The 20,984-nt window shown below is 48.7% G+C and overlaps 8 protein-coding genes across 8 annotated transcripts; 4 read left to right on the plus strand and 4 right to left on the minus strand.

Moving 5' to 3' along the window:
* Positions 1-4,982: 4,982 nt before the first annotated feature.
* Positions 4,983-5,643, minus strand: VTN77DRAFT_8470 (uncharacterized protein; the record flags this gene model as incomplete). Its single annotated transcript, XM_069424972.1, has 2 exons — positions 4,983-5,220; positions 5,294-5,643. 2 exons carry the CDS (start codon positions 5,641-5,643, stop codon positions 4,983-4,985), a joined length of 588 nt encoding a protein of 195 aa, XP_069274664.1.
* A 1,576-nt stretch (positions 5,644-7,219) lies between these two features.
* On the plus strand, positions 7,220-8,114 carry VTN77DRAFT_8471 (uncharacterized protein; the record flags this gene model as incomplete). The annotated part of the gene is made up of 5 exons (XM_069424973.1): positions 7,220-7,336; positions 7,404-7,552; positions 7,615-7,903; positions 7,978-8,012; positions 8,069-8,114. 5 exons carry the CDS (start codon positions 7,220-7,222, stop codon positions 8,112-8,114), a joined length of 636 nt encoding a protein of 211 aa, XP_069274665.1.
* A 433-nt stretch (positions 8,115-8,547) lies between these two features.
* VTN77DRAFT_8472 (uncharacterized protein) lies at positions 8,548-9,348 on the minus strand (the record flags this gene model as incomplete). Its single annotated transcript, XM_069424974.1, has 3 exons — positions 8,548-8,610; positions 8,665-9,159; positions 9,214-9,348. 3 exons carry the CDS (start codon positions 9,346-9,348, stop codon positions 8,548-8,550), a joined length of 693 nt encoding a protein of 230 aa, XP_069274666.1.
* A 2,847-nt stretch (positions 9,349-12,195) lies between these two features.
* On the minus strand, positions 12,196-13,972 carry VTN77DRAFT_8473 (uncharacterized protein; the record flags this gene model as incomplete). The annotated part of the gene is made up of 3 exons (XM_069424975.1): positions 12,196-12,890; positions 12,951-13,787; positions 13,840-13,972. 3 exons carry the CDS (start codon positions 13,970-13,972, stop codon positions 12,196-12,198), a joined length of 1,665 nt encoding a protein of 554 aa, XP_069274667.1.
* A 658-nt stretch (positions 13,973-14,630) lies between these two features.
* Positions 14,631-16,086, plus strand: VTN77DRAFT_8474 (uncharacterized protein; the record flags this gene model as incomplete). The annotated part of the gene is made up of 2 exons (XM_069424976.1): positions 14,631-14,721; positions 14,771-16,086. The coding sequence occupies 2 exons, from the start codon at positions 14,631-14,633 to the stop codon at positions 16,084-16,086; spliced, it is 1,407 nt and encodes a 468-aa protein (XP_069274668.1).
* A 1,193-nt stretch (positions 16,087-17,279) lies between these two features.
* On the plus strand, positions 17,280-19,252 carry VTN77DRAFT_8475 (uncharacterized protein; the record flags this gene model as incomplete). Its single annotated transcript, XM_069424977.1, has 3 exons — positions 17,280-17,361; positions 17,417-18,052; positions 18,108-19,252. The coding sequence occupies 3 exons, from the start codon at positions 17,280-17,282 to the stop codon at positions 19,250-19,252; spliced, it is 1,863 nt and encodes a 620-aa protein (XP_069274669.1).
* Positions 19,253-19,774: 522 nt separating this feature from the next.
* On the minus strand, positions 19,775-20,196 carry VTN77DRAFT_8476 (uncharacterized protein; the record flags this gene model as incomplete). The annotated part of the gene is made up of 2 exons (XM_069424978.1): positions 19,775-19,868; positions 19,925-20,196. The coding sequence occupies 2 exons, from the start codon at positions 20,194-20,196 to the stop codon at positions 19,775-19,777; spliced, it is 366 nt and encodes a 121-aa protein (XP_069274670.1).
* Positions 20,197-20,466: 270 nt separating this feature from the next.
* VTN77DRAFT_8477 (uncharacterized protein) lies at positions 20,467-20,859 on the plus strand (the record flags this gene model as incomplete). The annotated part of the gene is made up of 2 exons (XM_069424979.1): positions 20,467-20,475; positions 20,539-20,859. 2 exons carry the CDS (start codon positions 20,467-20,469, stop codon positions 20,857-20,859), a joined length of 330 nt encoding a protein of 109 aa, XP_069274671.1.
* Positions 20,860-20,984: the final 125 nt, after the last annotated feature.

Here is a 20,984-nt window from a genome sequence, read left to right on the forward strand (position 1 = left end):
CTTGCTTGGCTTCCTGGTCGGTGGTCTAACAAGTTCTGTGCCCGCAACAGATGATCGGACTGGGCAATTCTTCTGGAGGAGATCGTGGGAAAGGCTAGGGATCTCCCTTCCTCGGTGGGGAACAGGTAACAGGGTTGATTTCTCCGTTGCTGTTTCGGATCGAACGAAGTTGCCCTTTGCTTTATGAAGATCGAGAACTTTCTGGACTTTTGTCAGATGTTTGGAAAGCTCCCAATTCTGGAAGAGGCGCAACCATTCCGGTCGAATGGCCTCTCGGGCTTTTAATATGTCTACTGCAGTTCCCGAGAAACACTCCATGATCGGCTCTGGACATGGCCACTGCTGCAGAAGAGTGAGAGCAAAGTCTTTACACTCCTTGTTGCATCGGTTTTCGTATTCATCTTTTGCTTTATCGACATTCCGCCGCCGTTTTAATGGGTGTTCATCGGACTCTGTGTCATAAGCGTATTGTTGACAACAAGGTCGTAACAGCTCCACCAGACTGTCCAGCGTCGGCTCCTGACTGTATCGAAAATTTGTGTAAACAGAATGCGTAGGGAAATGGATGGCGTGTAGCTCCGCGATCAGGGCAAAAGCAACAACGCTCCGCAACAGAGTCATGTTCACATCCGCGCCAAACGCCATCACACCGAGCTGGAACATGAGAGGATCTCGATTTTCTCCCTCACTGTGGCGAGTGAGATTCACCAGTGCTCCCCACTCGAGTCCTATATCCGTTTCCAGGAGATCACTAAGGAGAGGCTTGGAAAAGGTCTGACCATAACCCTTGATGAAGGGTATCCGCTGAAGGATCAGGGCCAGCCCAGGGGTGGTGTGAATACGCGACGGCTGTGAGCGCAGCAGGTGAACGATCTCGGAGACATGACGTGTCGCTGAGTTACTCTCCAAATGGTCTCTAGCTTGATATGGATGATCGTCGGAGGGGATAGGTTCGCATGGAAACGAGTCGGGCCGTTCATAGCGATGACGACGGGCATGACTCCGTTCGCGGAGATGAAGGACATCATCCTGCTCTAATCTCGGCGGCTGGACACTTGGAATTGCAAAGACGGACAGTCTCTCGAGTTTCGTCAGGATGCCTTCGATCACGGTGCGGTAACGATCGTGCTGAATGGTCACCGTGAGTCCCGGATCCCAGGTGACGATCTGCTGGAAGCGCAGGTGCTTGGGATAATACTGACGCTTCGGCGTGAGTCGGGCCATGTCGAGCAGTGGGTATAGTTGGTCACGAGGCAGGGGCGTCCAGGGCTGACTGGCTCCCGACGACAGACATGCCAAAGCCTCCTCGGTGCCAGAGCGACCGGTGAGAGGATCAGGCAAGACGAAGGAGGTGTAAGCATGCAGTTCCGCTTTCATATACAGCAGTAAAGGCTCAGACGCACACTGCAAGCGTCCTAGAACATCGTCGATGTGATATCGGCCGTAGCGCCCAGTGTTCACAACGCGAACAACCACATGAATTCCCTGACGTCCATACTTGAGCCGGCCGATAGGAACGATGATGCTTCGTTTCAACTTGTTTGTCGCATCTCGAAGGACAATTTTGCTCTCTAGCCCATACCATGTTCCCGCATCCTGATTGGGATCAATCTCAGAACGCAACTGTTTGGATTGCAGAAGTCCCTTTCGGTTGACGCGGAACTCGAGATCCAGCCGCTTGAGCTCGACTGTCAGATTGTTCTGTAATGGCTGGAAGACCGTCAACCTCTCCACATCCTCAAAATGCTTGAAAATCTCCGCGATGCGGTTGAAGAGTTCGCTATGCGGGTCAACGAGCAAGACCTGCCGGCGCGATACCTTTCTTGTGCGGACGTCGAGGGTCCAATTGCCCGGGCGGTTGTATTTCCAGATATGGGGCCGTCTCCTAAATTCTAGCCGTCGCGATGTCAGGTCGAGCCAGTGCACACAGTCGTCGACCAACGGAGCAGGGACATCGCGATTCCCGCCGGTGCCAAACTCCGCTCTATCCACGAACTCGAGGAGGGTCTTGTAGATACGAGCACGAACAACCAGTTTTCCGTTACGCAGGCCCAGATGGATTTGGTGTCCATCCCTTGGGGTGGCCAACATGTAAGTCATCCCCGGCAGAGCAGAAGGGAACGTCAGCAGATGCTGGTCGCCAAAGAGTTCCCGGATGGTCGCGGATTCTCCGATTTCCCTGGGCAACTTGCCAAGAGGTTTGTTGTTTACCAACAGGTAGCCTTCCAGAAGATGGTAATGGACTACCTGAGGATATGAGAATTCGGTAGCTGCCACTGTAGAGACCATCCACCATTCCCAGGGATCCGACAGGAATTTCCAGGGCCCATATGTCCTCGAGCAGTCGGCAGGTTCAGGCCACACGCGATTGATAGCCGACTCTAGGCTGTCAGGATGGGCTGCAACAGATTTCCGCAGAGCGTCTCGCATGCGAAATGTCATTTTGAGATCTCTGATCATCATGCTGCTCGCCACTGGAGGCAGATTCGCTGGGTCAGGAATCAGATTCTCCTGCACAGCAACGGAGGCCTCTATGAAGCACTGAAGCTCTTCTGGGCCCCATCGGTCGGGAGTTCCTATAGACATGCAAAAGGTTCGTTTGCACAACAATGCAGCGAACAGGGCATACCTCGTTGCGGTCGCTGCAGCCTCTGCATCCACCGCACTGCGGACCTCGTTCCGCAGTTGACGAATCCACTGCAAAGTTGTGTGTCGCACTTCTTGTAAAAGTGTGAGACCTTCTTGAACAGATTGTCCGGATCCAAGCGTGCAGACGCGTAGAATCAAGGTAACCAACATTTCCATACAGTACGATTCACGCCAATTGCAGGAAATTCCCTCAAGATGGCGCTTTATCTGTGTAATCAACTGGTCGCAAAACGCCTCATCTTTGAACACAGTATGAATCATACGCAGGTCATCCCCATCGCGCATCGGTCCAACCTGTAAGGCGAGGTGACTATACAAACACATAGTGGCTTTCAGGCTGAAGTTGAGGTTGGATGAGCCTAGTTCGCGCAGCATGGACAACCAGCGACAGCTTTTACCTGAGAGCAAACTCTGGTAGGCCGTGAACTCATGAACAGTCAACTGGGACGGACACTTGGTCTGACTGGCGACAATGTCGTACGACGACGGGCCATTGGCATCTGCAGCAAACTGCGATGCATCTTGGACGTTGAGGAGAGTCAGGACTGATTCATCGAGTCCGAAGTGATGGCCAAAAGTCAAGGCGTCTGGCAGATCTCTCGACCAGCGTTTGTCCTGGACATCGTAATATGAAAATGTGAGTCCCAGGGGAAGTAACACGTCAGAAGCGGAAGCTGGGAGACGTAGTTTACTGTAATGTGTCCCGAGGAACGGTTTCGTCATCGATGCCAGGCTGAATCTCACAGAGTGAGCTTGTCGATACCTTTGTAGGGGGGCATGATCAGATAGCAGCATCAGTGGGGAGCCTAGACCCGACTTTTTGGTCTTACTGCCAATAGGAAATCCAAATGTACTTAGAATCCTCCAAGTTGTATCTCGATAGGCGGCCAACGATGCTGGGACGGCTAGCTCAAAGAGAACGGCTTTTTGTTGGATATTGGTTGCGACTGATTCGCTTGACGGCAAATAATCTTCGTGAACCGTGATGCGAAGCCGTTTTCGTTGCCGCTTCATATAGCAATGCTGGCAGCCGCGAATATCCAATGTTCCATCCGGCAGACGTTTGCAGCAGCATGTTGAGCTGGAGATTTGCTTGGACAGGGACTTATACTTCGCGTTTGCTTGTGTCAGTTCACTCTCCTTTGTGCTTCGTGCGGCTGATGAGTCACGTTCAATATTGTCTTTCAACATCTCAAGCCGGGAACCGTCGTCGGAATCGTAGAAATAACGAACGGCAAAACAGTCCTGCCTTGGGTCAGAAAAGATACTGAGGTCCGAGAACCGACATTGTGTGCAACGCGTATGAAGATATTCTTGGACTTTCTGCAGACGGCGCATATCCTGGAGTCGAGAGAGCCGTAAAACATCCAAGAGCTCTGGACGAAATCCCGGATGGTAGTCTTTCAACAGTGGGTAACGCTGGACGGCACACTCATCCATCGCAACCCACAACTCGAAGAGATTCAACATCATGAAACTTTTTTCCTCGACGCTGTCTTTGTAGGCATCCGACACCTTATCCAGGTAGTCTTCAATGACACTTGCCAGTTTCTTGCAACGCTCTTCTGGAGCCATGGTTCCTAGGCTCTGATAAATGCTCTCAAAATAATTGATTTCCATATTGGTCAGAGAGTAATAGCGCTGCGCGAACTCTTGAATCGGTTTAAGAGTGGCTTTGGTTGTCGCGTCGTTAGCTGGAGATCTTGACATCTCTGAGAGGTTTAATTCTTTTTTTGGGTGCCTAGGATAATCTAGAACCTGCTGGAGATACGACGCGCTGTTTGGTAGTCTGAGGCATAGATCGTCGTCGTCGGCACGGGAAGGCAAGGTCGGGATAGGCCTTCGAACGGCACGTTTGAATGACTTCCAGTGCGCATCCATTTGGTCTGTTGCCTTCTGGATTGCTGTGTGGCAGAGCGGGCCGACAGCGCGAAATAGCGCCTTGTAAATATCTCCAGTGGCTGTTGCACTCTCCTTTTCGACTTCCAGTTTGGCCAGACGCCGGCACAGCTTGGCTCGGAGGAAGTGGCATGATTCCACGCTCAATGTCCCTAAGCAGTCCTGCAGTAGATGGGCATGGAGAACACACTGGAGGAATTTGTAGTATATTCGACCTGCATCGGGGCCACAGAGGGAGCTGAGTAATCGCTGTGTGCTCACGCGGAGGACGAGCCAAAAAGCGCTTCGTCTCCAAGGCTGCTCAGAATTATCCCAGCATACGTCGTCCCTTACTCTCTTCCGCAGGATGGGCGGGTTAGTGCGATGTCCATGGGCCTCGAGGAGGGTCATCAGCATCTGGGTGATGAGACAGGGGTCGACCGTATCGCGGCATTCTACCACAGCGGCGCCGGCTTTTCTAGCATGAGGTGTGAACTGCTTGATAGACTCGGCGCTAGCCTGCTCCAGAAATGCTGCAAGGCTTTCCTGGAAGGACGAGCGCAGGAATTGTGAAAGGGGAACGGAGACTGCAACACCAGGGAAATCACATTGCAAGGCATTTGGAGACGCCAGGACATTTTCAGCTTTTGGAGACGCTTCAAAGCCTCAAACTTTACGTTTTCGGCACCGTCACTGGGAGTTTCGCGTCAGTTATTGCAATACTGGCCAGAAGAGATATATAATAATAATTGTTTGCATCACGAACCTCTTTTCCCGTTGGACGAGAAGCCCTGCGTTTTGCTCTGTGATGTGCAGGATGATTCCAACTTCAGATTGGATGCTTGAGAAGGCTTCCACGAGCCTGACCTTATCGATCTGGCCGTCGTGGATAGTCTGACAGATCTCCAGCGAACGCCGAAGACAATACCACGCGTTGGTGGACGCGTCTCTCGTTGCAGTGCTCGACAGATCAATGAGACAGTTAACGGCCCTGAGTAACCGTGCAACGAGGTCCTTCTCGATCTTTTCGATCTCCTGGTCTCGTTTGCCAGGAAGGCGGGGTGGTAGCACAACGTGGTTGAACGTCGCTTCGAGAACCTGCCGGACGTTCGACATGGCTTCATCCAACCTTGTGGTGCTGGGATGTTGTGATAATGGTCTCTAACTCGTGAGATTCACTTGAGGTTGGTAGTGATTAACCCCAAGAAGCTTGCGAATTATTTTTTTTTGTCTAGGTAGAAGCAGACTTCTAGACCTGAATATGGTGGCAAGCCTGTTCGGAGCCTAGTCAGGAAGCGAGAAGAAACGAGGCGGCAACTGCCGGTCAGAATCGCTCGGCAGGTATGCCGGATATAAGGGATAGGAAAAAGGCGGGGTGAAAGAAAAATCACAAGGATGATACTATACGATTTGACGCGTCTGGAACGTCTTTGTTTTGACTTTCTGGTACCGCTGGTTGGGCGGACTCAGATGTGTCAACTTTGAGGAACAAAGAGGTCTCTCTCACCGCGTGAAGCATGCACGCACTTACCCGTGACAATGAAAGTCGTGGCGTCATATTGGACCTGGAAGGATTTAGGCTATCATCAGCTAGATTCTCATCATCATCGTCTTTCTCTTGTTAAGCTCGCAGTTCTCGTTCCGCGTCAAATCGATCCTCTTTGTCGTCCCTGTCGACAGATCACAATTCCCCGTTGTAGATGTTGGCTGCTTGGAATGGCTGCCTGTTTTCTCAATTAGGCTGAGACCCTGCTTGTGACCCAAAAAAAAGTACCCTCCCCTATCTCACCGACAAGACTGAGATGCTGAAGTTGTCAGCTCATTTTGAAATCTTTCCAGTCCATCCAAATGGAGGACATTAGATAGGCTATTATCGATACCAGCGCAACTGAACGGGAAAATACACTAGATAGCCAATTTGGGAAACTCGCGGGAGGCAGCGCAGATCACCTCTAGTTCGTGACCAAGACCGCCCTAGTTTAGATACTATGCTGGCGCATCCGTGGATGCATCAGGTTATCTCTCTCCAATCGGAATGGAGTTGAGTGACCCGTACCGCCGGTACTTCCCGACTGATCTGTGTTGGCCTAGTAGCATCGAAGGTGAGGGGAAAGAAGCTTAGATTGTGGAGAATGTGGGAGAGCCCCGAGCGAGGTGACTGCCTAATTAATATGGCCCGCAAGCGAGTCAGGCAGCCCTAGCCCCGGGCCCTAAGCCCTATGTCTATGTCTGGACGCTGACTGTAAATGAAGACGTGAATTCTGATAGGCATGATAAGATGGAAGGAGGGAAAGACAAGGACAATCCATTATTATATCATAGGGTATTCTTCACTTCCAAATCATTTCTCACTGACTTAAATCTGTGTTAGAAGCTGTCGAGATGGACTTCAATCTGAACTGATGCTCAGCCGGTAATTGAGTGAATTTCGATCTTACCTGTTCCAGGACTTTTCTCTCTTTCTTGCACTCAACCACGACTGATCTTACACGATCATTTCAGCTTGTTTGTTTCCCAGACAGCCAGGTAGTAGGCAGCTCATTAAGTACTACAAGCACGTGCCAAAAACACGATTGGCATGGATGGAGTGAGTACACGTGACTCAAGTCCGTGCTTTACAAGGAACTTTAGCAGCATGATACTGTTCACACTGCTCCTATTTCCCACCACTGTATCCTGTTTATGTGCCATGATGGAATTGACCGATGTCAAGCCTTCTGAGATCACCTTTAAGCAGGAGCTATTCAGTTCTACGTTTTCGGTGATATTTCTTGTTGTTATCCGAGATCAAACAAGTGTCATGAAAGTGGTGCGTCAGCGCTAGTCAAGGAGGTTCCTGACTATTCGCTTGTCTGACGGATCCATGGCATCGATAGCATCATGGGCGTGGCCCTAGACAATATTACGAGCCAAAAGATCGCGAGCTAGACATCCACGTTCTGGAGTCGACCGCCTATAGGCGGTTCAAGGAGCATGGTCTCTGTGATCGAGGAATTGTACCGCAGTTCTACGGCACCATTGAAAAGTTCGATCCCAGACTTTGCCTGCCCCATCTGAAAAAATCGTGGAGGATGAATATCCTCCAAGTGCAATTCTGTTCGAGTACATTCCCAATCTGGAGATGATCCATCTGCACAACTATACGCGCAAGCGGATGGACAAGTTCATTGAAGGCATCCAACAGATTCACAAGGCGTTTGTCCGACATAAGGATGCTAAACCACGGAATATGCTGGTCGTCGAGGATGACCCGGAAAGAGTAGTCTGGATAGATTTCGATCGAGCGGAGACATACGATCCGGATCAAATTACCTATAGGCAAAGGGTCCTCATGCAAGAGGAAGAAGAGATAGTGACTAGTTTCAAGGACTGCTTGGTAAGTGTTCTGGTTTAGGCGTTGTTCGATTGCCGTTCATTTTTCTGGTCGTTGACCGCATTTATCCACAATAGGAAGCCGACTGCGCAAAAGGAAAGCTTGATGAAGCGTATGTTTTTTATTTTACATAGAGGTAGAGGAAGATCTAATCTTTTGTTATATTAGTATCATCACTTCTAGTACCACAATCCGTTCCCTCAGACACTTTTGAAGCTCGAAGAGGCACGTCCTCATGATCATTCGATAACCAAGTGCAGGTTGAATAAGTGTACAGCCAATGCACTCCAGAGCCGTAAGATGCAGCGATGAGGGTGCGAGAGCAATTGTCTCCTGCGAGAAAACCTCAATATAGTTCTGTTATCGATCACTCTTCGGAAGTCCTGAAATCCTTCAGACACAGGATAATTTAAACCCGTTTTGAGCCTGGTAGATAACCCACCTTGATTCTGATCGCGGTTCCAGCAAATGAGAATTAGACAACATATTCTCGGATATTAATGCATTGCCGAGCCACGCCACCTTAATAAGACGTTCATAAGATGAGAGGGCAAGCTGTAAGATAAAGATTAATTTCAGATCGTATCGAGGCAATTAGAATCTCATCGGGACAGGTTCAGAATTCTTCAGTTTTAAAGACTGGCTATCTAGACATATTCGTAATAATATGGCCAAGTACGCGAGATTATGCCGACCTTATAGTCCGCCGTCTGGAAACAAATATCAGCTGATCCAGTCTTATAATTATCGATGGTCGTGCTTACAAGAGCCTCGACAAAATAATCCATCATCTCATCCTCCTCCTTCATCCACTGCTGCTGTCTTGGAGTGGGACCATTCTCGGACAATATCTGAGCACGATCGAAATCGATCCACATCACTCGGTCAGAGTCTTCCTGAACCATCATATTTCGGAGATAGGGATCACCATGATAGACCCAGGCTTGGTGAATCTCGTCCAGAATCGCACGAAGTCTGGCAATTCGTGTCTCTGAGAAGGTCGATAGGTCTATTTGACGTATATTTGGAATATACTCGATAAGGACTGCATTGGGACGTAATTTGTCTTTGAGAAATGGATCCAGATGTGGCTGCCCGAGTGTCGGATCTATGTTTTCAATCACTCCGTAAAAGTCTGGGATGACTCCCCGCTGGCATAGCCCCTTCATTTTCAACCGCCGATATGCGTTGCTCTCGCACAGAAAGATGTCAATTTCCCGACCAGGCGGATCGGCATGAGAACGCTCTATGGCATGGTACTGGAATTATTAGGGGGAAAAAGCCAGGCAGGAAGTGACCAGGAGGAAGCATACCACCTTCATAACACATATCTTTCCATGCACGGATACCTGGAAAATGCAGGACGACTCAGATTGCTTCAGCTGTTGGATGAAAGTGATATCTGCCAAAGTGATTTCAACGAGTTGGTCGGACGCATTGTGTGACATCGGGTGTTCTAAGTGAAATTACGATGACGGGATTGGGAAAGTAGAGACCCCGTTCGGCAGCGAGGATGAGGAGGTGGAATCTTCTCCTCAGTCAATTGCGGTGTGGGATAAATCCAGTGCCATGAACTTTCACAATCAAGTTCCAACTCTATTCGACCAAAGTAAGGCGGTTGAGATGGAAATGTATATGTATGTACATTGTTACAATTCTGCAATGCTCGACAAGGCCGCTGACCGAGCCCGCTATGAGCCTATACCGAATGGGGCAGGTCCATAACATTGCCCAGAATGGAAGGAGCGAGGAATGATCACGCGATGGGACGAAACACGGAAAGCGGCGCCGATTCCCCCCGTCTCCCATACGGAGTAGAAATTCGCTGAATCTAAAATTTTAATCTCCACACAAATGCGGGGGAAACTGCCGGAATGCAAAGACTAATCATGACTAATTTTGAGCAAGTCTGAGTACGGAGTAATACCCGCCAACCTAAAATATGCTTCGGTATTGGTTCCGTTTTAGATCATACCCTATCATTACTTATCATTATCGATGTGACTGACATTCTGTCACTCAAACGCTCAACCTAACAGCATTCATTAGTTGTGATGAGTAACTAATAGCGATTTTGAGTAATGTATGTACAGTACAGTACGTAACGGTTTTCAGAAATCTTTACCCTGTCACAAATATATGCGTCAATATATATAGATAGATATATCGCTGTAGACTGCATCAATTCAAGCAACCAACAATCGTTGTCTTGGAATTAAAAATACGATAGATGGAGCAATGGTAAAATACCCCTTCCCATTGAACCTTATGCTTCCTTGTATTCGCTTGTACTGTACTACTATTTAACCAGGAGGGTAATCTTCTGAGATGGACAATATATATTGGGGCAGTTGTCTTCCTGTCCATCCTTCGATTCTGTCGGTCTCATATTTCTATAAATGAAATGATACCTTCATGAAGCCATGCACTCTCAAGAAATGCAGTTAACTGGGAACCTTGCCAATTTTTTCCTTGCAGGTAACATTTCCCCTGAAAGGAGTGCTGCTTGCTTCAACTCAGCAGTGAGTACTTTTCTTACCATCACCTTCCTATCCCTCTCAAAGCACGCAAGCAAGATGCAAATAACAAATTTCTTCACTCGCCGGAATGAACTGTATCGAGGATGCTTAGCCTCGGTGCAGCGGTGATTCCATTCATATTATTTTTCTTCTGAATGCTTTTGCCTCTTTCGTTTACTGTGCAACTTTATATTCACTCTGTGATGCGCTTGGTAGCTAATGGGTTTTCCACTTGAATGTCTTGCTAGGAGCTAGGCCTTCTTGATTGTGACCTTTTGTGTTGTCGTCTATCGAGTCCTCTTTTCGGACAGAGAGATGTCTACATAATAATGGAAACTTGGATAACTACATCGAACTCATCAGCACTGGGGCCGCGAGCGAGTGACTGAGTGGGTGAACTAAGGAAAAAAAAAAGAAAGTGGTGTGCTCTTAGTGGAAGACCTGACCTTCTGATGGTCAAATACCTGCGAAATAGAGAGCCAGATAACCTCATAGGGTCAGTAGTCTACCTAGCAAGTATATCTCACAGAAGCTGGAAATCCCGCCTGGCTCGTGGAGGGAAAGTCTGGATATATGTCAGACGGAGACTGGAAGGCCATAACCAAACGTTCCTTTTTGCTTCTTCACTTAATCGAATCTATTTTTTTTCTGAGCTCGTTGAATAATTGGATGTCATGAACAGCTATTTATACGAAGAGCTCTCACCTCTACGTTGTGACTGAGACAAGTAATCAGTTCTATAGAGCTGATGGAACTAAGAAGAGCTCATATTCTTTTTGGGCCAGAATTGGTGAGGTTTTGACCTATTCTACTCTTATGAAAATTTTTTCACAACTAGCCGACCCCTGCCTACCTTCTATTTTAGACCCCCAAATCAAGCCATTTTATTTATATTTCTCCATAACGAAAGCCCTAGATATCTATCTAGGCGAATATCTCTGGGGAAAATGTCGAACATAGGGAGATATCAATCCATCAAGCCATTGATCATCCAGCCGATATCCCGTCAAGTCATCGACTATCTAGTCGATATCTACATCGAGCCGTTCAACATCGAGCCATATAGCTATACACTGACTAGCTATGTACTATTCTGGTCTATAGCCTTTTATTTGTATTTAGAACCTATTCTTCCCTCATGATTTTCAACTGTTCAGAAGCGGCTAGACTAGTATAAAGGATAATCCACTAATTAATAGATTATCCAGCAGATCCCGTCATGTGATATACTGCGTATATAACATACTTGTGACTAGTATTAGAGTCCCAATAATTGTTCCTGCAGCACCTGTTTACTCCTCTGCCATAATCTTGGACCAGTAGTACCGTTGTTGCTGCACTGACTATATTAATCATTCTAATGGTGGTATATTAATAAATAGAATAGAACTGTTGTTGGCGCAGCCGATACCTAGTTCAGATTCACCAAGAAGTTGGTGCCATGGTGCCTCTTTTTGGCTGAGTCTGCAACAACTGTCTTGTTCTCTGGCCTGTTAGTCTTCTATAGAAAACTATATTATTAGCCATCGGTTACGTATACAGTTATCCAGTTCCATGCTACTACTACCACCGCTAGATTTTAATCTTCTCTTATATTCCTGTCCTTTAGTATATGCAAACTGTCATGCTTAGCTTGGATTAATAGTCAGCATGCTGTGCATGGATCTTTTTGCAACAGTATAGGCATTATAATATTCTGCCTAAGATAAGGAAAATCCAAGTCTTATGGACGACAGAAAAAAAAACAGCTTTCTAAAAATCTAAACAGAGCCTCTCTCAATCCGTCTTCACTGACTTCGCCGGCCACTTCACCCTCCTCTCCGCCCTCACATACAAATTGTTCGGCCTGATCAACTGAAACATCGGATCATAATCCACCACCCCATCCCCTTCCTTGGTAAACTTGTATCGATACACCAACTTCGGCAGGAACACCTTCACCTCCTGCAGCGCAAAGTTGAAACCGATACACATCCGTGGGCCCGCTGCAAACGGCACATAGGCCATTTTGTGCCGGTTTTTCACCGCGTCGGTATCCCATCGGTCGGGATCGAAGCGGGTGGGATTGTCCCATATCTCCGGGTTGTTGTGGATGTGGTGCAGCGCGGGGATGACGATGGCGTCCTGGGGGATTTTGTACCCTCCGGGCAACACGAGATCGACTTTGGCAGTGCGAGCCGGTTGGAAGGACGGGTTGTGTCGGCGTTGCGTCTCCTTGATGAATTTGTCGAGAAAGGTGAGACGATTGGTGAGATCGGCGGTGATTTCGGTGGTTTCGTCGATGTCGTTGTCGATGAGCTCTTGTAACAGTCGGTCCTGCATCCCCGGGTATGTGACCAGGGCATAGATCAGCCACGACAGGAGGGAACTGGTTGTCGTGAACCCGGCGCCGGTGGCTACGACGAGGGCTTGGATCAGACTGGTTTTGGGCAGTTTGTCGCCTTTGCTGTCTGTTGCGCGGATGGCGTAGTCTGGAGTCGTCAGTATCGTCTCGACGAACTGGGTAATTCTTTTTTTTTTGTAAGCCTTACCAACCATGTTAGTCGCCTTCAGCGCCGCATCCTGCAGTTCCAGATCCTCCACTCCTCCCCGAGCAGCCTCCTTGATCGACTCCTCAACCATGGCCTTGATCCTGGCCTTGCCCTCTCGCAGCCTCTTCGGATCCCCAAACGGCAACATCGCATACCAATCCCCCTTGGAAGTAACCTTCTTGTTCAAGGACAAGGTCTCCGCAATCAGATGCACCATCTCGTGCAGCGGCGCATCCACCGACGCAAAATGATGAAAGTCAATACCCAGAACCAGCTTTCCCACCGCCTGCGATCCGAGCTTCAGCATGTATTGGTACACGTTCCACGCCTCGTTCTTCTGGTCGAGCTCGTCAAATACCCTGAACGCGTCTTCCACTGTCTTCTGCATAGTAGGCGCATAGTGTCGAACGGCCTTGGGACCGAAGGCTGGCGGCAAGAATTTATGCGCTGCTCTCCACTCCGGCGTGTCTGTATCACCGAGGAAGACGCCCGCTTCCTGATTCTTGATTCCATACAGCGGATGGGCTTCGTTGATTTTCTTGGTGAAGAAGTCTGATTCCGCGAAGACGATGGCTGCGATTTGCGGGTCGTTGGTTTGGTAGACAGTGCGACCCATGTTGGTGGTTTTGATAATGGGTCCATAGTGCTCGAAGAGGCGCTGGTGATTGCCCAGGTGGTCCGGGTATACTTCGAAGAAGTTTCCAACGAAGGGGAGGCCCTTGGGACCGGGCGGTTCGCGGACTTGCTTTCCGTCGATGGTGATGGCGATGGGGGTGGTGCACGAGATGATTTCTGCGGTAGTAGCAAGAATCGAGTCTTGGGAGTGAAAGTCGATGCCTGTAGATAGATATTAGTGATAAATAATATCGTACTGAACGAGGTTACGAACCATCCGGCTCGACAATGGCCAGGTGTGCTGCCACGAGATGCTTCAAGCCATCAAGATCGAGTGCACGGTCAACCTCGATGGTTCGAGCGTGGGAGACATCCTCTCCTAGGAAGTAGAACTGCTTGGCCGGCATTTTGATTTGGGAGTTGAACTTTGCTTTTCTCTTTGGATTGCAACGACGACAACCCTCTTATATGGAAAGCAACCTGCGAGCAATCCACCGCCATATTGCCGTAGTGAACCATATACCTAGGCATAGGCATGTTTCTGATTCCTACCATCTTCGGAAAAAATACCGAATTATGCACAAGAAAGTATGACATGACAGCCGATATCACCAGGCAAGTGGATCGATCCACATCGGGTCTTTGTGGCGATCCTTGAGACATTTACTCCGTAGCGCTGTCTCATACCAGACTAGGATGGCAGCCTTGCTGCCTGCCTCGGCACTTTGCTAGATTGGAAAATGACATTGTTCTGGACCCGCTCTTTACGTACGTAAGGCCTGATGGAGTCGAACCGGAATTTACGGACCGAGAGAGAGAGAGCAAGCGTTGGTTCTGGCGGCATTGATGTTTGGAAAATATTGAGTTGTGCCTGACTTCATGCTGTGGGAACTAAGAGATTTTCTATGGAGACAGACGATCAGGAGAGAACTATGAAGTTATGCGGATTTCTTTATAATGGCAATGTCATCTTTCGTTGTGTGAATTTGTACAATGATCACTCAACCATTCCTATAACTGAACTAGAATTGTTTGAAAAATTCTTCATTGATCGCAACTCCCAACATGACTGCCACCACTCTGCCCGTATATACGGCAGAAGACGTCGCAGCGCACAAAAGTGCGAATGATATGTGGATTGTCATTCACGGAAAAGGTGTGATTCCCGCAACCATCAACCATTTCCCAATTTCTAACATTTCCAGTCTTCAACATCACCGATTACCTACACGAACACCCCGGTGGAGAAGATGTCCTGAAAGAAGTGGCCGGAACCGATGCCACGGAAGCGTATGAGGATGTTGGCCATTCAGACGAAGCAACACAGGCGATGCAGCCCTATCTGATAGGGACGCTGAAAGCAGCCGAAGAAAAAGCCCGTCCGAAGGCTGTGCGACTTGTGCAGAATACCGAGAATACCCAAGTGGTTAGGGAAGTGTCGATATCGAAGACGAAAATCGGACTGCTCGCCAGTTCTGTCGGTGGTCTGCTGGTTCTCTATGCTCAACGGGAGCGATTCAATCCCGCTCAGCACTGGCACCGGATGTTGCAACTGCTACCATCATCACTCACGCTCAAAGGAATCCACATCCCAAAAGGCGGCTTCACAAATGGCTTCCTCGCCGCAACTGCGCTGGCCACCATATCCGTCGCTGTTGCCAGCCGCAAGCTTACCCAGATGCTGCAAATCGAGTCCGGCTTCACCAAATACCCTCCACACATCAAGGCCGCCAAACGGGCCACGATCAACCCCCATCTGGCGAAGGGTTTCCTTTCGCCTAGCGAATTTAAAACCCTGCCATTAGTCCGCAAGGATCAGTTATCGTCCAACGTCTATCGCTTTGTGTTTGCGCTCCCGAACTCGACCGACATCATCGGCCTACCCATCGGCCAACACGTGGCCATCAAGGCAGTCCTTGACGATGGCACCAGCGTCACACGCTCCTACACACCCGTATCCAACAACCTCGACCTGGGCAGACTCGAACTGGTCATCAAATGCTATCCGGACGGGTTACTGACAGGGAAATACCTCGCCAAGCTGCAAATCGGCGACGAGGTGGCATTCCGCGGTCCCAAGGGCGCAATGACCTACCGCAAGGGACTCTGCAAGAAAATGGGCATGATCGCTGGTGGCACGGGGATTACGCCTATGTACCAGCTCATCCGCGCGATCTGCGAGGATGAGCACGATACGACGGAGATCAGTCTGATATATGCGAATCGGACGGAGGCGGATATCCTCTTGCGAGCAGAGCTTGACGCCTTTGCGGTGAAGTATCCGAGGAATTTCAAGGTCTGGTATATGCTCGATAATCCAGGGGAAACCTGGAAGTTTGGGAGGGGTTTCGTGACCAAGGAGGTGATGATGGAGAGATTGTTTGCGCCTGACCCGGAGACGAAAGTCATGCTTTGTGGTCCGCCGGGGATGGTGAATGCGGCAAAGAAGGCGTTGGTCGAGATGGGGTTTGCGAAGCCAGCGGCGGTGTCGAAGATGGAGGATCAGATATTTTGTTTTTGAGTGTACAGTAGTAGATTGTATTTTTTTTTGTCATCTTCTTTTTGGTAGGTAGATTCCAATGCTAGCTATTTTTTTCGTAGTTGGGTTTTTTTTTTTTAGATATTCCTTTAAACATTGAGAAGTTATTCATCTAACGTGTATCTCTAACTCCCTCCATTACTCAGTACCTTGAATGGGCGACCGACCGTTACAAGTTTAAAGTCAGTCTTCCGTTCAAAAGGTGGGATGCAGCCATATTTCGTATAAACCAACCAAGCTCAAGTCATGGAAAAGTACCGAGGCTAGATAAAAAAAAATTAGTTCAATAACCCCTTATCAAACTCTAATGGATCGGTTGTGTCTGTGGACCCACAGTGGATAATCGTGTCGTGTCAGAACGTTAGATCGATCTCCTGAACAGGAGAGATCCTTCTAGACTAGGCATGCCGACTAAATGACAACCTCGGCATCCCGGACCAGGATAATCGGAATATATACGGAGTACAGAGTTGTTTATTTCTATTATTGCCGATCTGCCATTATGCTAGCAAGGCTTGTTTACTGTTATGCATGCTATGAGACAATCCCGGATACAAATCCCGACGGTACCGGCCCACTTAGCTTACGGACGAGAACAATGCAGTCACTCTTTCGTACTGTGCATACCCTGTACATTCATGCAGATTCAGATAATTGAATTTGCCGAGGCATACTGACGTATTTCCGTCATTGATCATTTCTGACGGGGAGAAAGATTATTCTATTCTGGTTAGATACTATGTAGATTCAACAAGTGGATCCAGTCTTCGGAAATTCTAACTGAATCTGCACTACGTATGTTAATCTCTGATCTTCATGGATTCATGCATCCATTCCTTCACAGAGAAGCTGGCTTATGACCGATAATTCATACATAACTTCTTCCCCAGTCGGATATTCCCATCCCTAGACAGCGTGTGTACTTACTTACGCACGTAACGGATCCGATGAATCATATCATGTTGGAACTATGACTCGGAGGAAGGATGGAGGTACAGTACATTGGATTCGGAATAAAGGAACCTTAGTCATTGCGAGGACTCATAGTCTGCGCTATGGACTTTGTATATAAGCTGATACTGTCAGTCATGGACGCTGTCTAGTAATAAAAAAAAAGTAGATTTCCTTCATCCAGTTCTCTTAGTATCACCATTGAATCGTTAATTCATCTCAACATGGCCTCATGGCTTCCGCCGCAAAACTACCAAAACCGTCCCGTTGCCGTCCTCGGTGCAGGCGTGTTGGGACGTCGCATAGGTAAGTAACCCTATGATCATTCCAGCACACTGCAACTGGGTAATGACCGTCGTAGGATGCATCTGGGCCTCAGCCGGCTATGACGTCCGCATTCGCGATCCCAATCCCCAGCAACGCGCCGAGGGATTGAGATACATCGAGGAAAACGTCGCGTCATATGCAGCGAAAACAGGTAAAACGCCGGGAAAAGCACAAGCATTTGAGGACTTGAAAGAAACGGTGCAAAACGCTTGGCTCGTTGTCGAAGTCGTCCCCGAGACGCTCGCGATCAAAATCGACACTTTTGCGGAACTCGACGCCTGTGCCCCCGCAGACGCCATCCTCGCGACGAATTCCTCATCGTACAAGTCCTCCGCGATGATTGAGAAAGTGTCTGAATCAACCAAGGCCCGCATCCTCAACACGCATTATTACATGCCTCCCACGTGCATGGTCGTCGAGCTGATGACCGACGGGCATACCGCAGACGAAATCTTCCCGTTCATGGTCGAGCGACAGAAGGAGGCGGGAACGATCCCGTATGTTGCCAGGAAAGAGTCGACAGGACTCATCTTCAACCGTCTCTGGGCTGCCGTCAAGCGTGAGGTCTTGACCATTCTCGCAGAGGGAGTGTCGACGCCGGAGGAGATTGATTCGATGTGGCTTGACGTGCTCGGAAGGGCAGATGCAGGGCCTTGCAGGATGATGGATCGTCAGTATCCCTGGTCAATCGAAGGGGAAGTTTAGTATACTAATGAGAAATATAGAGGTTGGTCTGGACACTGTTGCGTTCATCGAAAGTCACTACATCGAGGAGCGAAACCTGTCACCGGAAAAGACAGTCCGCTTTCTGCAACAGAACTATCTCAGCCAGGGAAAGCTGGGACTGAAGAGCGCCAAAGGTGGTCTCTATCCGCCGGTTACAGAGACAGAGACAGCACCATCGCCCACTGCAAAGGGAGGAAGTGGTGTCAACGGAGTCAGTATCAACCGAATTCTAGCTCTCGACATCGGCCTCTCCAGCCCCAACCCCATGGGAGGGGGTGAAATCCTTTCATTCTCTCCCGACGGGACCTGCCAGAGATCTCTCGTCCAGGGGCAATTCCTCCCCGACGGCATCGACGTCGACAGGGCCTCTGGTCGCATGTTCTGGACCACCATGGGGATTCCCGGGAAACCCGACGGCGCGGTCTACTCGGCCAATCTGGACGGAAGCGACATTCGTCCGGTCATCTGTCAGGGGACTATCAACACACCAAAGCAACTCGTCGTGGAACCGGCGACGCAGAAATTGTACTTTTCCGACCGGGAGGGGATGCGCGTGTATCGATGCAACTACGACGGCTCGGATCTGGAGACGTTGATCCAGACGGGTGACTCCAATAACAAGGAGGACATCCAAGATGCCACAAAATGGTGTGTCGGGATCACCGTCTCTCCCAAACTAGGCAGGTTTTTCTGGACGCAAAAGGGTCCGTCAAAGAGTGGAAAGGGCCGCATTTTCTGCGCGGATATCACCACACCAGCGAACCACACACCAACGTCACGAGAGGACGTCCGTTGCATTCTGGATAATCTGCCCGAACCAATCGATCTGGAGATTGACGAGGAATCGCGCATGCTGTACTGGACGGATCGGGGCGAGTTGCCGTTTGGGAATTCGCTGAATCGAGTACAGCTGGATGAGTTTGGAGTGGTTGTGCCTAGTAGCAAGTCCAACTCTGCGATGAAATACGAGATTCTCGCGAGGAATTTGAATGAGGCGATTGGATTGAAGCTGGACCGGGCACATGGACATATCTATTTCGGTGATCTCGGCGGCACGCTTTATCGATGCGATTTGGATGGAGCGGGGAAGAAGAAGATTTTTGCGGATGAGGAGAGGGCGTTTACTGGGATTGCGTTGTTGTAAATATTCCTGTGGAAATGTATATAGAGTGAAGTTCGTGTAGATTGTTGGATCTGCCTCTGTGTTTGTCAAGCCAGACTATTACCAATAAACAGATCTGACGAGCAAATATCCTCCTGTACTTGGGCTAACATGTAGCCAAAATCAAGGCGTATCATGTAGAATCAATGCATAGTAGGTAGGTATAAAGAAACTACATGGTATTTTAAAATCGATTTACTCACAAGGTCTAGAGAAATAATTTAACACCTGTAAAGACTACTTTCTAGATATTTTTTTTTCTCATTTTACAACAGCCCAGAAAAAGAAAACAAAAAAGGAAAAAAAAACAGTACTAACAATCATTCCCGTCTCATCTTAAATTTATAAAACGGTTGTTGTATCAAAGTATTTTCAGACAATAATTCGTTACATTTAGATAATATTCCTATTAATCAACACTTTCGCGCTGAAATGATTGTTCAATCCCCACCATGTTTTCTTTGCGGCCTTCTCCGCTTGTTGGAACATCTTCGCTTCGCAATCTCAAATAACGAGTTCCACCTTGTCCTTGTCCCCTGCTACAATCGCCCGTGCCAGATTGAGCGAGTCAAGCAGGGCGAGGTTGACACCAACTCCCCTAAACGGGTCAGCCCAGACTGAAATGGCCACGTCAAGCCGATCGGGAGCATCCACAGCGGTGGAATGACGAGTCGATCGTTGCTCTCATAAAGTATGCGTTTCAGGTCGACGGCACAATCGGCAAAAGATTGTTCCACCAGCTCCTTCTTCCCCTCGGCCGGGATTCTACAGAGGAGTCTGGGCGATGTTGTATACGGAGTACTTCCGTGATCACGGGCCTTCATTTGAGGCTTGACGAGGGACAAGATCCAGATACAGATCAGATACGCACGGATTAGACCCCACGCTTTATCGGAGAAGGGGGCTGCGGCCTCCACAGTGGACATTACTACGATATACGGAGTATACCAAAAGATTACCGAATGGAATCTTCAACGAGCAGAGCAGAATATGTATGTACTGTACATACATGTATCAATATAGAATGTACAAAAGGAGGCAAAGACACCTGGTAGATGTCCATTCTCACAGAAAGACAAACAGAAAATCCATATCTGAGAAATCAGACAGTCAGTCGTTCAATTGATATCCTACCTCTTCATCTTCTTCAGCAAAGAAACGTCTATTCTTTCGAAACAACTCTAACAAACAACAAAATGGTTGCCGTAAGTTGTCTCGTGCCGATGTAATGACCCTGCAAAATTGAATATGTTACTGATCGAGCCCAGAAGACATCCCTACTCGCCACTCTGCTCCTCTCGCTCTCCACGGCGGTGTTGGGCCGTTCAGGCGTCGCATACAGCGTCTATGCCGACGACGAATGTCACCATCTGTTGCAAAACATCACTGTGTCCGATTGCGTGGCCCGGAACCATACGATTGGGTTGATTAAGCTCCACTCAATTCCTAATACCGCCTGCGAGATCCAGGTCACTGAGGGGGACAGGTGCGCCGGAAGGCTGGGTGTTGAAGTGTACAGTGTTGGGGAGTGTTTCAAGGTCTCTCTGAGTCGTAGCAACTCTCGGTGTGCCTGTCCGGTTGACTACTGAATTGAATTACTCGGTGGGGGAATTACTCCGTGGGAGGATGTGGTGGTAGATAATAGATCAACTCTTGTACATAGGTGACGCAGAAACCATATCTGGGAGCTGACTTTGCGGTATCTTTTTTTTTA

Source organism: Rasamsonia byssochlamydoides, assembly GCF_041956645.1.
Source record: "Rasamsonia byssochlamydoides strain NRRL 3658 unplaced genomic scaffold VTN77scaffold_72, whole genome shotgun sequence".
Lineage (NCBI taxonomy): Eukaryota > Fungi > Ascomycota > Eurotiomycetes > Eurotiales > Trichocomaceae > Rasamsonia > Rasamsonia byssochlamydoides.